This window comes from Hyla sarda, chromosome 1, assembly GCF_029499605.1.
Source record: "Hyla sarda isolate aHylSar1 chromosome 1, aHylSar1.hap1, whole genome shotgun sequence".
NCBI lineage: Eukaryota > Metazoa > Chordata > Amphibia > Anura > Hylidae > Hyla > Hyla sarda.
In genome coordinates, this window is record NC_079189.1 from 150,973,935 (window position 1) to 150,986,157 (window position 12,223).

General features: G+C 39.5%; 1 protein-coding gene across 4 annotated transcripts in view; it reads right to left on the bottom strand.

The window, feature by feature from the left end:
* The window catches only part of HHIP (hedgehog interacting protein), a 127,232-nt gene that overhangs the window by 41,910 nt on the left and 73,099 nt on the right, over window positions 1–12,223 (bottom strand). For all 4 annotated transcript variants that reach the window (XM_056562869.1, XM_056562870.1, XM_056562871.1 and 1 more), the window contains exons 5-6: window positions 1,336–1,487; window positions 87–260 (exon numbers count right to left, since the gene is read on the bottom strand). In XM_056562869.1, the coding sequence (XP_056418844.1) occupies window positions 87–260; window positions 1,336–1,487 (326 nt within the window). The remainder of the gene's footprint in view (window positions 1–86; window positions 261–1,335; window positions 1,488–12,223) is intronic.

The following is a 12,223-nucleotide window of genomic DNA, read 5'->3' on the forward strand; positions in this document are numbered from 1 at the left end:
TATCGCTCAATCTCACTATGCCTTATGGCCCAATAGCAATTGAAAAAAAGGCATTTTTCATATGTCTGTATTTTTTTTTTTTTTACCTCAAACCATCCATTTCTTCCATGTCGTCAATAGTTATCATTCCATCTCCAAGAAAAATATATAAGAAGCCATCTGGACCAAACAAGAGCTGTCCTCCCAGGTGTTTTCTGTGCAGCTCTGCTACTTCAAGAAACATCCTCTCGGTTCTCACATCCACTTGACTGGGGTTCTTCCTGTTTTAAAATTATTAATTTAAACCACATATTTAAACAAATAAAGTTTGTTTCATCTACATCTTCATCTACATCTACCAATGGGCTGGTTTGTCCTTGTTTCTTATTTCCATCCATCATCTATCTACTTGTGAACTAAGAGGGACATTTATCATTGTTTGCTTTGGTAAGTGAGTTCTGAAGGCATTTTTTTATTTGCTTTAGTTTTGCTTATGTGCTACATATTTATTGAACTATCACAGGGGGTTGATAAATTTGTAGCACACAAGCAGTACAAAAAAGTCACAGCTGAGCTTTTTGTGAGGCTTTCTTGCGACTTACAGGAGTTTTGTACTGCAGGTAAGACCTGGAGCAGACTTGTGACTTCTTGTAAGAGGTTTGCAACTTTTTGCCTACATGTGACTTTCACACATCATAAATTTGGGACCACTGCAAAGTGAAAACTAAAATTTGCTTAGGTAGGTCTGTTGGTAACTTTTTGGTAACTGTTGTTAACTTTTTGGTTGGTTTTGTTGGTTGTTGGTAACTGTTGGTAACTTTTTGCTCACCCACAAAAGTTGCACAAAAAAGTGCTTAGACGCACATGCGACTTTTTGTGCACCTGTAGTAAGCAAAAAAAAATTTTTTTTTTTTTTTTACTAATATCTGGTGACTGGTTATCTATCTATCTATCTCATATCCATCCATCTATCGTTTAGTCTATTCCAAGGGAGATTGCACTTTGGCAAACAAAGAGTTCTTGGACAGAAGAGAATTTACTTTCAGGATCCTTGTAGCTATAAGTTACATAAGCCACAATCCTCCACAAATTCCTCTGAATCTATGTGATTTATTTTCTCCCATTGTAATGCCATATATAAATAAATCTCTTAGATTCTGTGATTGCTAAATATCTATCTATCTATCTATCTATCTCTAGACCCACACACATCTTGCATAAATACTTTTCTATGGAAAGGAATTACAATCACTGAGTAATGCTACAACCAGTACACATGCAAACTCTTATGAATGAGCTAGATGTATAAAGAATTATTAATACAATGAACAGCCCCACGCTGCTTAGATGCAGTACCTAGATACTGTATACTCTACAACTCGAAGAATGTGGTCGTGAGGTCCGCTGGCCCACCGCTCTTGGTTGGTGGTGTATGACACATACAGCTTTCCATTTTTCTTATAATTGGGATGGAATGCAAGGCCTAGCAGTCCTCTTTCATCTCCTCCCTGCAGTCAAACCAGAGACACAAAGAATTGTGAAGTTAATTATGTGCTTTATTGTGTTTCACTTGGAACCAAGAAAAAAAAATCCCTTCTTTCGAACGGATAATCTGTGCCCAAACTTCTTTCTTTCTTCTATGACTACCGCACAAAAAACGATTATAAAACATTTCACTTTGGGAGACTATTTAAGAATTTGGAAAAGACAATTGTCCTGCATGGTTATCTATGCTCTAGGCTCTTACACTACTTTTGTGAAGTGATTTGTGTGTGTAATCTTTTGGTAGCCATGAAGACAAGTTTAAGTGCTGTAAAGAATTCTTAGCTGGGTTACTAGGTTGCTTGTAGTTTCTTGTAGGCAAATGAAGAAAAAAAGGTTAATAACATTTAATCCAGCCATGCACAACGTAAGAAGACGAAGAAGAAGAAAAAAAAAACACAGCCACGACTGCCAAGTCCCACTGTCTTGGCAATATGTTTTGAAAACATTCAAATTGCTAGTGTAATATGTAAACCTTTGTTTTACCCTGGAGGCAGCTACATCACTTGTCACAACTCTGGTGGTCCTCACATCATAGCTCCCTGTAGGTACTAACCCACTATCTCTGATTCCTGCATGGAATTCACAGCAAAGAATGTGGTCAAAACACTTTCCTAACATAGCTGCATGCAGAAAAGCCATTAGAAGTCATTTCATCTCAGATTTTTGAATTGCGAATTGACATCTGATTTAGCTATTCCTTATACCATACATTATATTAGAAAATATCTTTATATACTTGGAAGGTTATTATTTACACTTGGACAACATACTGTACAGGTAAGTCTTGTTCTGGATTTAATGAAAACATGTTGGTTAATGCCAGCAACATTAAATTCTTTCCTCAATCATATAGAAGAAAGGATTGGCATACTACTTTTCCTGCAGTAGTCCTAAATACCTAATAATGAAACTCAGTGGTACACTATGTTAGTGTATAGATCCATAGTAAGATCTAAGGCAAAAAGATATGTGGGCATCTCCACTTTAGTATAGCCAATCAGATTAGGTTGGAGTACACTGGCCTTGATGTACAGTAGCTAGATATTAGATCAAATAATGAGCTGCTGCTCTGCTAATTTTTAATTCATGTGAGTCTTCATTATATGTTTATGCACAATTACTTTAATAAAGCTTGTGGGTTCACCATAAAGAGAATATATATGGGAAATTAGGGATTTTTGGATTCCTATTAATAGGGATCTATAGGTTGATAAATTAATTTAACCCTCCATATATTGGTCCGACTAGTGAAGAGAAAAAGATATGTGGCACTCACGATTTGCCATTCTGGACTTTTATTTATTTATTTACTGATGTTTTTCATAAAGAACAAACCATACTGGTCCATGATCCCCCGCAACTTCCATTCACAGGGTAATGGGTCCCCACTGATTACCAATAACTCTGAAATGCCCATTCAGCCAATTATTGGCCTCAGCCGTGACCCACCTTGGCCTGGGGTTGGCTGAGTGGGAATTTCCTGCAGGGTTGACATGTGAAACAGGCAGCAGACCTGGTTCTTTCAAAACTGTACATGAGGGGAAATCAGGGCAGGTAAGCATGGCTTATTATTTTAAAGGGGTACTCCAGGGCTTAGACATCTTATCCCCTATCCAAAGGATAGGGGATAAGATGCCTGATCGCAGGAGTCCCACTGCTGGGGACCCCCGGGATCTTGCACGCGGCACCCCATTTGTAATCAGTCCCCGGAGCGTGTTCGCTCTGGGTCTGATTATCGGCGACCACACGGCCAGCGGCGTGTGACGTCACGCCTCCGCCCCCGTGTAACGTCTCGCTCCGCCCCTCAATGCAAACCTACGGGAGGGGGCGTAATAGCTGTCATTCCCCCTCCAGTAGGCTTGCATTGAGGGGCGGAGCGTGACGTCACACGGGGCAGAGGCGTGACGTCACACGATGCCGGCCGTGTGGCCGCCGGTAATCAGACCCAGAGTGAAAACGCTCCAGGGACTGATTACAAACGGGGTGCCGCGTGCAAGATCCTGGGGGTCCCCAGCGGCGGGACTCCCGCGATCAGGCATCTTATCCCCTATCCTTTGGATAGGGGATAAGATGTCTAAGCACCGGAGTACCCCTTTAATGCACCTTTACTCCTTTATAAAGAAAAAAAATCTATTGTTGGAATAATCCTTTAGTCTGACCCACAGGGCCCTACACACCCCTCTTTAGGAACACCTGTCAGGTCTCTAAAATAAATACTTGTATTCCACATTACATTTTCTTATTTTCTTAGAACTCTGCAATGTGTCATTCCTCTATTATTCCATGGGTGTAACAATTATTGTATCTATGTCTATTTTATAGCTGCAAGTCCTCTCCTGGTCATGAGTCAGATCAAGACCAAGTGGTAATACAGATGCAACAATGCTGCATATTACACCTCTGTGAAACTGGTCTTGAGGTAACTGATTAATATACGATTAGGATATAGGTTTCTGAGGATATAGGATTTCTGAGGATATAGGATTTCTTGACCTACACTATGGATTGATGTTGATTATGTTCTGAAAGGGGAACTCCAGTGGAAACATGTGAAAAACAAATGCTTTCAAATCAACTGTTGCCATAAAGTTAAACAGATTTGTAAATTACTTCTATTAAAAAATCTTAACCCTTCCAGTACTTATCAGCTGTTGCATTCTGCAGAGAAAATTGTGTAGTTCTTTTCAGTCTGACCACAGTGCTCTCTGCTGACCCCTCTGTCCATGTCAGGAACTGTCCAGATTGGAAGCAAATCCCCATAGCAAACCTATCATGCTCAGGACAGTTCCTGACACAGACAAAGGTGTCAGCAGAGAGCACTGTGTTCACACTGGAAAGAAGTTCACAAATTTCTCTGTAGTATATCTGTAGTATACAGCAGCTGATATGTAGTGGAAGGGTTAAGATTTTTAAATAGTAATTTACAAATCTGTTTAACTTTCTGGCACCAGTTGATTAGAAAACATTATTTTCCCACTGGAGTTCCCCTTTAAAGTCTACAGATGACATAAAGTGCTCAATACAAAGTAAAAAAAAGAAATAAATAAGAGAAAATAAATTCAACCAATTCTTCTCACAGTCCGGTTTAGTAAATCCTTCATTTCTATGTGACTGTTTCAAGCTGAGATGTTTTAGTAAATAGACACAACTCACTTACAGACTCTGAATAGTGACTCATGTAATACCATCTCCCTAGTGACCCTGTGCGTGAAAACATTTTTCTAGCTAAGCATGCATTGAAAGCATTTCCAGAATGCATGACACTCAATCCCTTGTTAATCAAGAAAAAAAAATTCAGCCTCACAAATATTAGTGCCACTCGTTATTTGATAAGAATCTGGCAGCCAGCCTCAGAGTAGATTAGAATGCCACGTTCCAGTTAATGAATGGAAAAGGAAACATCTGAAAAATCCAGAGATTTGCACTAGGAGTGAAACATTTTTTACACATCTTCCTGAATGAATGAGATTGTTCTAATACGTTCCAAGAGATTATGGGTATAGTTTTCAGCTCGAAGACACGTGCCAAAGAAATGTACTATGATCCTTACCAACAATAATTTGCAACAAGACAAAGACTGTGGGAGCGGATCCAAGTTATGGTCTCATCCTAGACAACAACATGTGTGGTTAAGTAATTCTTTAAGGTCATAGGATTCTTTTTTTTTCCCAAGAGTTTAAGATTTATTTCTTGTATTTCAAGTCGTTTTTTTTTTTAATCTGATCACAACAAAATGTGCATACAATTTAAATATTCTCCCAATATTTGTGCAGATTTTTTTCAGGTTCTCTAAATTCCATCTGCACTCCAGAAACATTTTGATGGGTATTTGGTATAATATTTGCCCTTTAGTGTAATCTTGGTTCCCTTCAATAGAAGGATCAAATTCAGTTGCATACCATATAAATTAGGCAGAAAAAATGTGATATATTTTGTACTGTATTATGGAGGTAACTTGCCTTAGAAACGTTGCTTCTAGAATAAAATATATGGAGGCACCATGCAACAATACATGCAATGTCTAAAGCTCTGTAGAAGCTTTATGCACATGACTCTACCATGTGCATAAGGCCGAGTTTTAACTTGTGCATCCCATACAAATATATAATATATTTGGAGTGACAAGAAGACAGAAATAAAATAACAAAAAAAGAAGAAATAAAACAATGGTTTCATTAGATCCAGGCCGTTCTACTATTCTTAGCCGTCTTCCATTTTCACAAAGTAGTGGGTTACCCCACTGTAGTAATGAGTACTGTGGAATATTGCATTGCCTTCTTTTTAAACTGGAAGAACAATCTCATCGCTCTTGCCTAACGGAAGACCGGGATAAATGTGACTTCATTTGTTTTTGTTTTAATTCAAACCTTTATTTGTATAAAGATTTGTTTCTACAAACTGTGACTAATGAAATGGTCATGCAGCTAAAAGAATTATCCTCACATCATTATAATGAAACATAAATCCAGTAACCCTGACTTGTTACTTGCTAGTCTTTGGATTAGCTACTGACATTTTATATATTTGCAACCATAAATCTAAATAAGAACTTACACTGACCTTCCTTAAGAACAAACATTAAACAGTTTAGAAGACTAAGTACTCCCTTTCCTGAATGGCTTGTGGACCACCAAGAAACAGTCATAAATTTTAAGAAATATGAGGTTTCTATCACGTTTCTGCCCCTGCGGAGTTTTGCAACAGATTGTTTTGACTCCAAGGTCAGGTTAAAAAAATTGACTGCATACTTCTGCATACAGGATACTCTGCTTATAAAACATTAATGACAACAATTAAGATATGTCATTTTCCAGATATATAAATATGATCATAATGCATCTGAATAGCTGTTCGGATGCAAGCAGATACCTATAAAAGACAAAATATTACGAGAAATATTGAGTAGTTTAATATTATGAAGCCAAAAGTATAAAAGGAGCAAAGGCCAGTTAACGGCCCTTTAAGGATTTGGTGTTTGATATCATCACCAATGATAATGACATAACCCACAATATACACACACTTAAGGGGTTGTTCAGTCTTAGGTAAATAAAACTTAATCCCAATCTCATGTTAAGCAGTTTTGTAAGATTCTTTCAAGTTTGTGTCTATTGTAATTTTCATGATCTCTGCTTTTTCTGAATACATTAAAATATTATTGCTTACATTCAGAGGCTAGAAACGTATGTATTTAACTAGTTTTGAAACACAGATGCAGTGTGTGGCAGTTTATTAGCATAAGCAAGTGTCATGTACGAGGTAGGGATCAGTGCAGACCTGGATCTAGCCCCAACCAGTGACTAAGGTCAATAACACATGGGCAAAAACAGTACCAAATCAGAAGACAAAGAGTTAACAGAGGATCAAAATCAGGAGGGTAGAGTCGTACATAATAAGAGACAAAGCAGTGAAGTACAGTCAGCAGGCAGGAGCAAAGTAAGGGATCAGGCAAAAGGTCAGGTCACAGGAGGTTAAACAGTATAGGAATGCAATAAACAGGAATGCTAGTGATGGGACAAACCCCAATCATGTGCATAGGACTGAGAAACTGATCAGTTTAAAACCCCAGCCACTGGTAATTGTGAGTGCTGGTGCCGCAGCTGATTGGCTCAGCGTTCTCACCTCCTGATAGGTTGGTCAGCACTTCACTCCCTGACTATCAACCTTGACGTGAAGGGCGATTGTCAAGCTGATAAGGGAAGCTTACTCGAGCATTTAGAAGTGGAAGGAAGTGGTGCTGGAGCTAGGCAAGGTAAGTATATAAAAATGTAAGATTTATCTGCCAGGACTCCATGGCAGGAGAGGAATTTCACCTACAGGGAATTACCTAATTTGATTTAGCTTCATAACGTAAGGCTACACAACCCCTTTTTTGCCTTAAGGTTTTAGAAGTTCAAGTTACAGACTGCTTATGCCTATGTTTGTGCTACAAAAATGAACTTAGATTGGTTGCAATGAAGTCTAGTGTCCCCCTGATGTGCCACACTACAGCAAAGGGAAGTATTCCCAAAAGGAGATGAGTGGTAAATTCTTAATAACTCTAGACAGGAACATACAGAAACATTTATCTTTCAAATGTCTTAATAAGCACTAAAAGCACATATTCTAATAGTAGCAACAACACTATGATTGTGACTTACAGTCACATGTAACATGTACATTGAAGAAACATTTAGTTCAGAGCCCCACCACTCTGCCTTAGCCCTGAAATCAAGTATAATAACTCTTGGATGGAGAACCATTATTTTATTCATCATTGATGTACCTTTCCCTATCATTTCCTTGTGTTCTAATATATACAGAAAAGCACTGATTGGTAAAATTATTTTTAAGCCAGAAAGGTCCATAAATGCTATCCCCTCCTAATAGTGGCCTTGGAAATTGCTTACTCTGCCTACCTCTTGTTCCAGTCCTCCACATCTTCTGTCTGCTGGTGTTTTGTATTTTCCCATAGCATTGAGAGTAATTCTATAATATTGTGCAGTACATCTGAATACTCTGTAAGGCTGCATTACGCTATTTAGTCCACAAGTATTTCATCCCCATTTTGGAGCTCATTATGATCAGTATTTTTAGCGAAAACCAGAAGTAGAACCAGCAAAGAGAAAAAAAACTGAAAACAGAAAAATTTGCCCCTTTTTTTGTGTTTTTGGACCCACTCCTTATTTTGGCTAAATACTGACAAAAATTTGCTCTAAAATGAGGATCAAATGCAGTCCAAAATACTAAGTGGACTACCGTAACCAATGGACGGTGTTGGAATCTACTCTTTCTGATTTATTAGGTGTTATAGTAGTGCCTTATGGAAATCTATGGCTCCTTAGAAGTTAGAAGTAGTAAATAGATGTAATACTCCTGTTTGCATGAGCCTTAAAGGGGTACTCCATTGGAAAAAAATTTTTTTAAATCAACTGGTGCCAGAAAGTTAAACAGATTTGTAAATTACTTCTATTAAAAAATCTTTACCCTTCCAGTACTTATTAGCTGCCATTGGCTCCACAGGAAGTTCTTTTCTTTTTGAATTTCCTTTCTGTCTGACCACAGTGCTCCTGCTGACACCTCAGTCCATTTTAGGAACTGCCCAGAGTAGGCGAAAATCGCCATAGCAAACCTGTCCTGCTCTGGACAGTTCCTAAAATGAACAGAGGTGTCAGCAGAGAGTACTGTGGTCAGACAGAAAGAAAATTCAAAAAGAAAGTTACTTCCTGTGGAGCCCTGCCGGAGTGACGGCGCCGTTTCACACCCTCTGGGCATTTCCTCAAGCCCGGAATTGACATCACATCACGGGTAATGTCTCTCTTTATACAGACCATGTATTTCATAACAATCAATGTAATAACAGATAAAATTTGTCTAATACATATAGCCTATATAAAAACAGGAGAGCCGAACCTGGAACTTTTTTCAGGTCCTAATAAAATGAATTCAGCAGCAGAAAAAATGACTAAAGAAGGTGATGTGCCATGTGTGATTGGTAGACTGGGGTTCTCTATGATTAAAGACTTCACTGTAAAAGATATAGAAATGGTCCAGATGCTGGAAGATTTAACCAGCGGGGAAAGTAACTCCAACTTTAACCTCGAAGATTCAGTAGAGGTCATTACAGTGAAGCCTTTCACAAAGGGGAACAAATCAAAATTTAACCCCCCAATTGTGGGAGGCAGTGTGGTAGACATTTTCTACAAACAATGCTTAGGGACGCACGTGCACTCGATTATCCACAACCAGAACCAAATCTACCTAAGAAATGAGCTGGATGCTCTGAGAAGGTTAGAAAGCAATGAAAATGTGGTGGTATCTAAAGCGGATAACGGAGGTGCAGTCGTCGTGTGGTATAAACGAGATTATGAGATCGAGGCCTCCCTACAGTTGTGCAATATTGTGGTGTATGAGAAGCTGAAATGTGATCCAACAACTAAAAGAAAAGAAAAATTGAGAACACATTTAAGAAAATTCACAGAAATAGGTATCCTGTCAGACACCACTGCAAACAAATTGTTCCCTGAATGCCCACCACGTCCCCACTGGTACATCTTGCCCAGGGTGCACAAATTGCTGAGCCAACCCCCAGGCTGCCCTATAGTGGCCGGGATTGGCTCAGTGACAGAAGCATTATCCAATTATTTGGACTGGTCATTGTCCCCTATGCTGGAAACAATGCCAACATATTTAAAAGATACAGGGGACTTGATAGAGATATTGGAAGACTTCCACTGGCAGGAAGGATATCATCTTGCCTCCATAGATGTGGAAAGCCTGTACACCCGCATCCCACATGATGCGGGTGTACAGGTGATCCGAGAGGTATTGGCTGGACAGGAAAAATCTGCAGAATTTATTGATTTTATAGATGAATCTTTAAGATTCATCCTGGAAAATAACACTTTCCAATATGAGAGTATCTGGTACAGACAGAGAGGGTACGGCAATGGGGACTCCGGTCTCCTGTACATTTGCCAACCCGTTACTGTCTGTACTGGAGAAAGAAGTAGTACTCACCACCATAAACTCATACATAAGGAACATCAAATTATTCAAACGTTTTGGGGATGATATTTTGATAGTGTGGGAGGGTACAGAGGACACATTTAATGAATGTGTATCTCAATGATGCCAACCAAGTGAACATGACATTTACACCTGTAGGGTGATTTGTCCCTCGCATTTTTGGACATTGAGATATTCATTGAGAATGGAGGAATTGAAACAAAAGGTTTCAGGAAGGGTATAGCAAAAAATGCCCTACTACATTACTTCAGCTTCCACCCGAGAAAAATGAACGACAGCATCCCATAGAGTCAATTTATCAGACTGAAATGGATAAACTCAAAAAAAGACAGCAGTCAGATGAATAAAAAAATAGGTTTCACGTTAGAGGGTACCCTACGAAGGTGGTGAATAAAGCTTTTGAAAGAGCAGAAGAAAAACAAAGGAGGGAGTTAAAGGGGTACTCCAGTGACTATATGGCATCTTCTTTGTAAGCTTTTTTTTTTTGCAATATATATGTGTTATATGTTTTGGCAGCATGTGTGTGTTTTTCTTACCTGTTTGTTGGGCAGGAAGTTCTGTAGTTCAGAGAGTTTTCTTTTACTGTTGTCCACAGTTCTGAGTCTGTTGTGGACAAGATGTCACAGCTTTTTAATTTTTTTTTATTTCCTCTGTCTGCAAGAGGAAAATAAACCACGCCCCCTCATCTCATCCAGCCGAGTACACAGCTCCTCACTTCCCCACCCCCCTGCTCTGTATTCTAAGGACACAGGTCTGCACAGGAGAAGAAACACAGAGAAGATAGGTGTTATCTGAAGGGGAGGATGAGAAGGTGCACGGGCTGGGGATGTATGGACTGCAGGGGAATAAATCTCATACTGGGAATGAGCTCTATGGGGGAGACATATCAAAACCTGTGCAGAGGAAAAGTTGCCCATAGCAACCAATCAGATAGCTTCTTTCATTTTTCACAGGCCTTCATAAAAATGAAAGAAGCAAGCTGATTGGTTGCTATAGGCAACTGGGCAACTTTTCCTCTGAACAGGTTTTGATAAATCTCCCCCTATATGTGAAGGGGGAAGGGGGGGACTCCTGAATGACACATGCTGGGAGTTGTAGTCCCTGTTGTGTGTGTGTATGCTAGTGTTTACAAACCAGTGTGCCTCCAGCTGTTACAAAACTACAACTCCCAGCATGCCCTGACAGACTATGGGCATGCTGGGAGTTGTAGATCTGCAACAGCTGGAGGCACACTGGTTGGGGAACACTGTTCTAGCCTATTCAGCATACACATCATGTTACACCAGTGTTTCCCAACCAGTGTGCCTCCAGCTGTTGCAAAACTACAACTCCTAGCATGCCCAAAGGCAGTCAGGGCATGCTGGGAGTTGTAGTTTTGCAACACCTGGAGCCACCCTGGTTGGGAAACACTGGTGTATGCCCTACAGAGGTGTGGTGAACTACAACCCCCAGGAGACTACAGAGGTAGCATGCTGTTGTTATACCACAGACTGAAGACTCCTGAATGACACATGCTGGGAATTGTAGTCCCTTTTGTGTGTGTATGACAGTGGATCCCAACCAAGGCTGATTATATTAGTGTGCTGTGTATAAGGGGGCTGACCCGGGAAAATAGTAGGGTGGGTAAAGGGCGGAACAAACAAACAAAAAAAGAGGAGCCACCCCAAACCAGCAAGGCATGTGGCATGCTGGGATTTGTAGTTTTCAGCACAGCAAGAAACAGGAAATAGAAGCAAAGATAGGAAAACAAAGTGGGGGATAAAAAGACAACAAAAAACGGAAATAGAGTAGGCTAAACAACAAGAATAGAAATGAAACAAAACAAATAGGGTAAGTCAAAAACGGAAAAACACGTTGACCACCGGAGTTCCCCTTTAATGTATAAGAACAGGAAAAAACAAAGAAAACAGAAATTTGTTTTTTCTTTTTGCAACTCCCCAATGGATCAAACACTTTTAGACATTATTCATCGTAATTGGTACATTTTGGAACAAGATCGGGATATTAAAAAAAACAGCAGCGGACAGACCGATCATCACATTTAAACGAAATAGAACAATAGGGGACTACATAAAAAACATAGCCTAAAAAATTAAAAAACAGACTGGCTGACAGATAGAAAACCACAGGGAAATTTTAAATGTGGACATTGCTCTATGTGTGAATTTAACCTTAGTGAGCGCACTTTCAG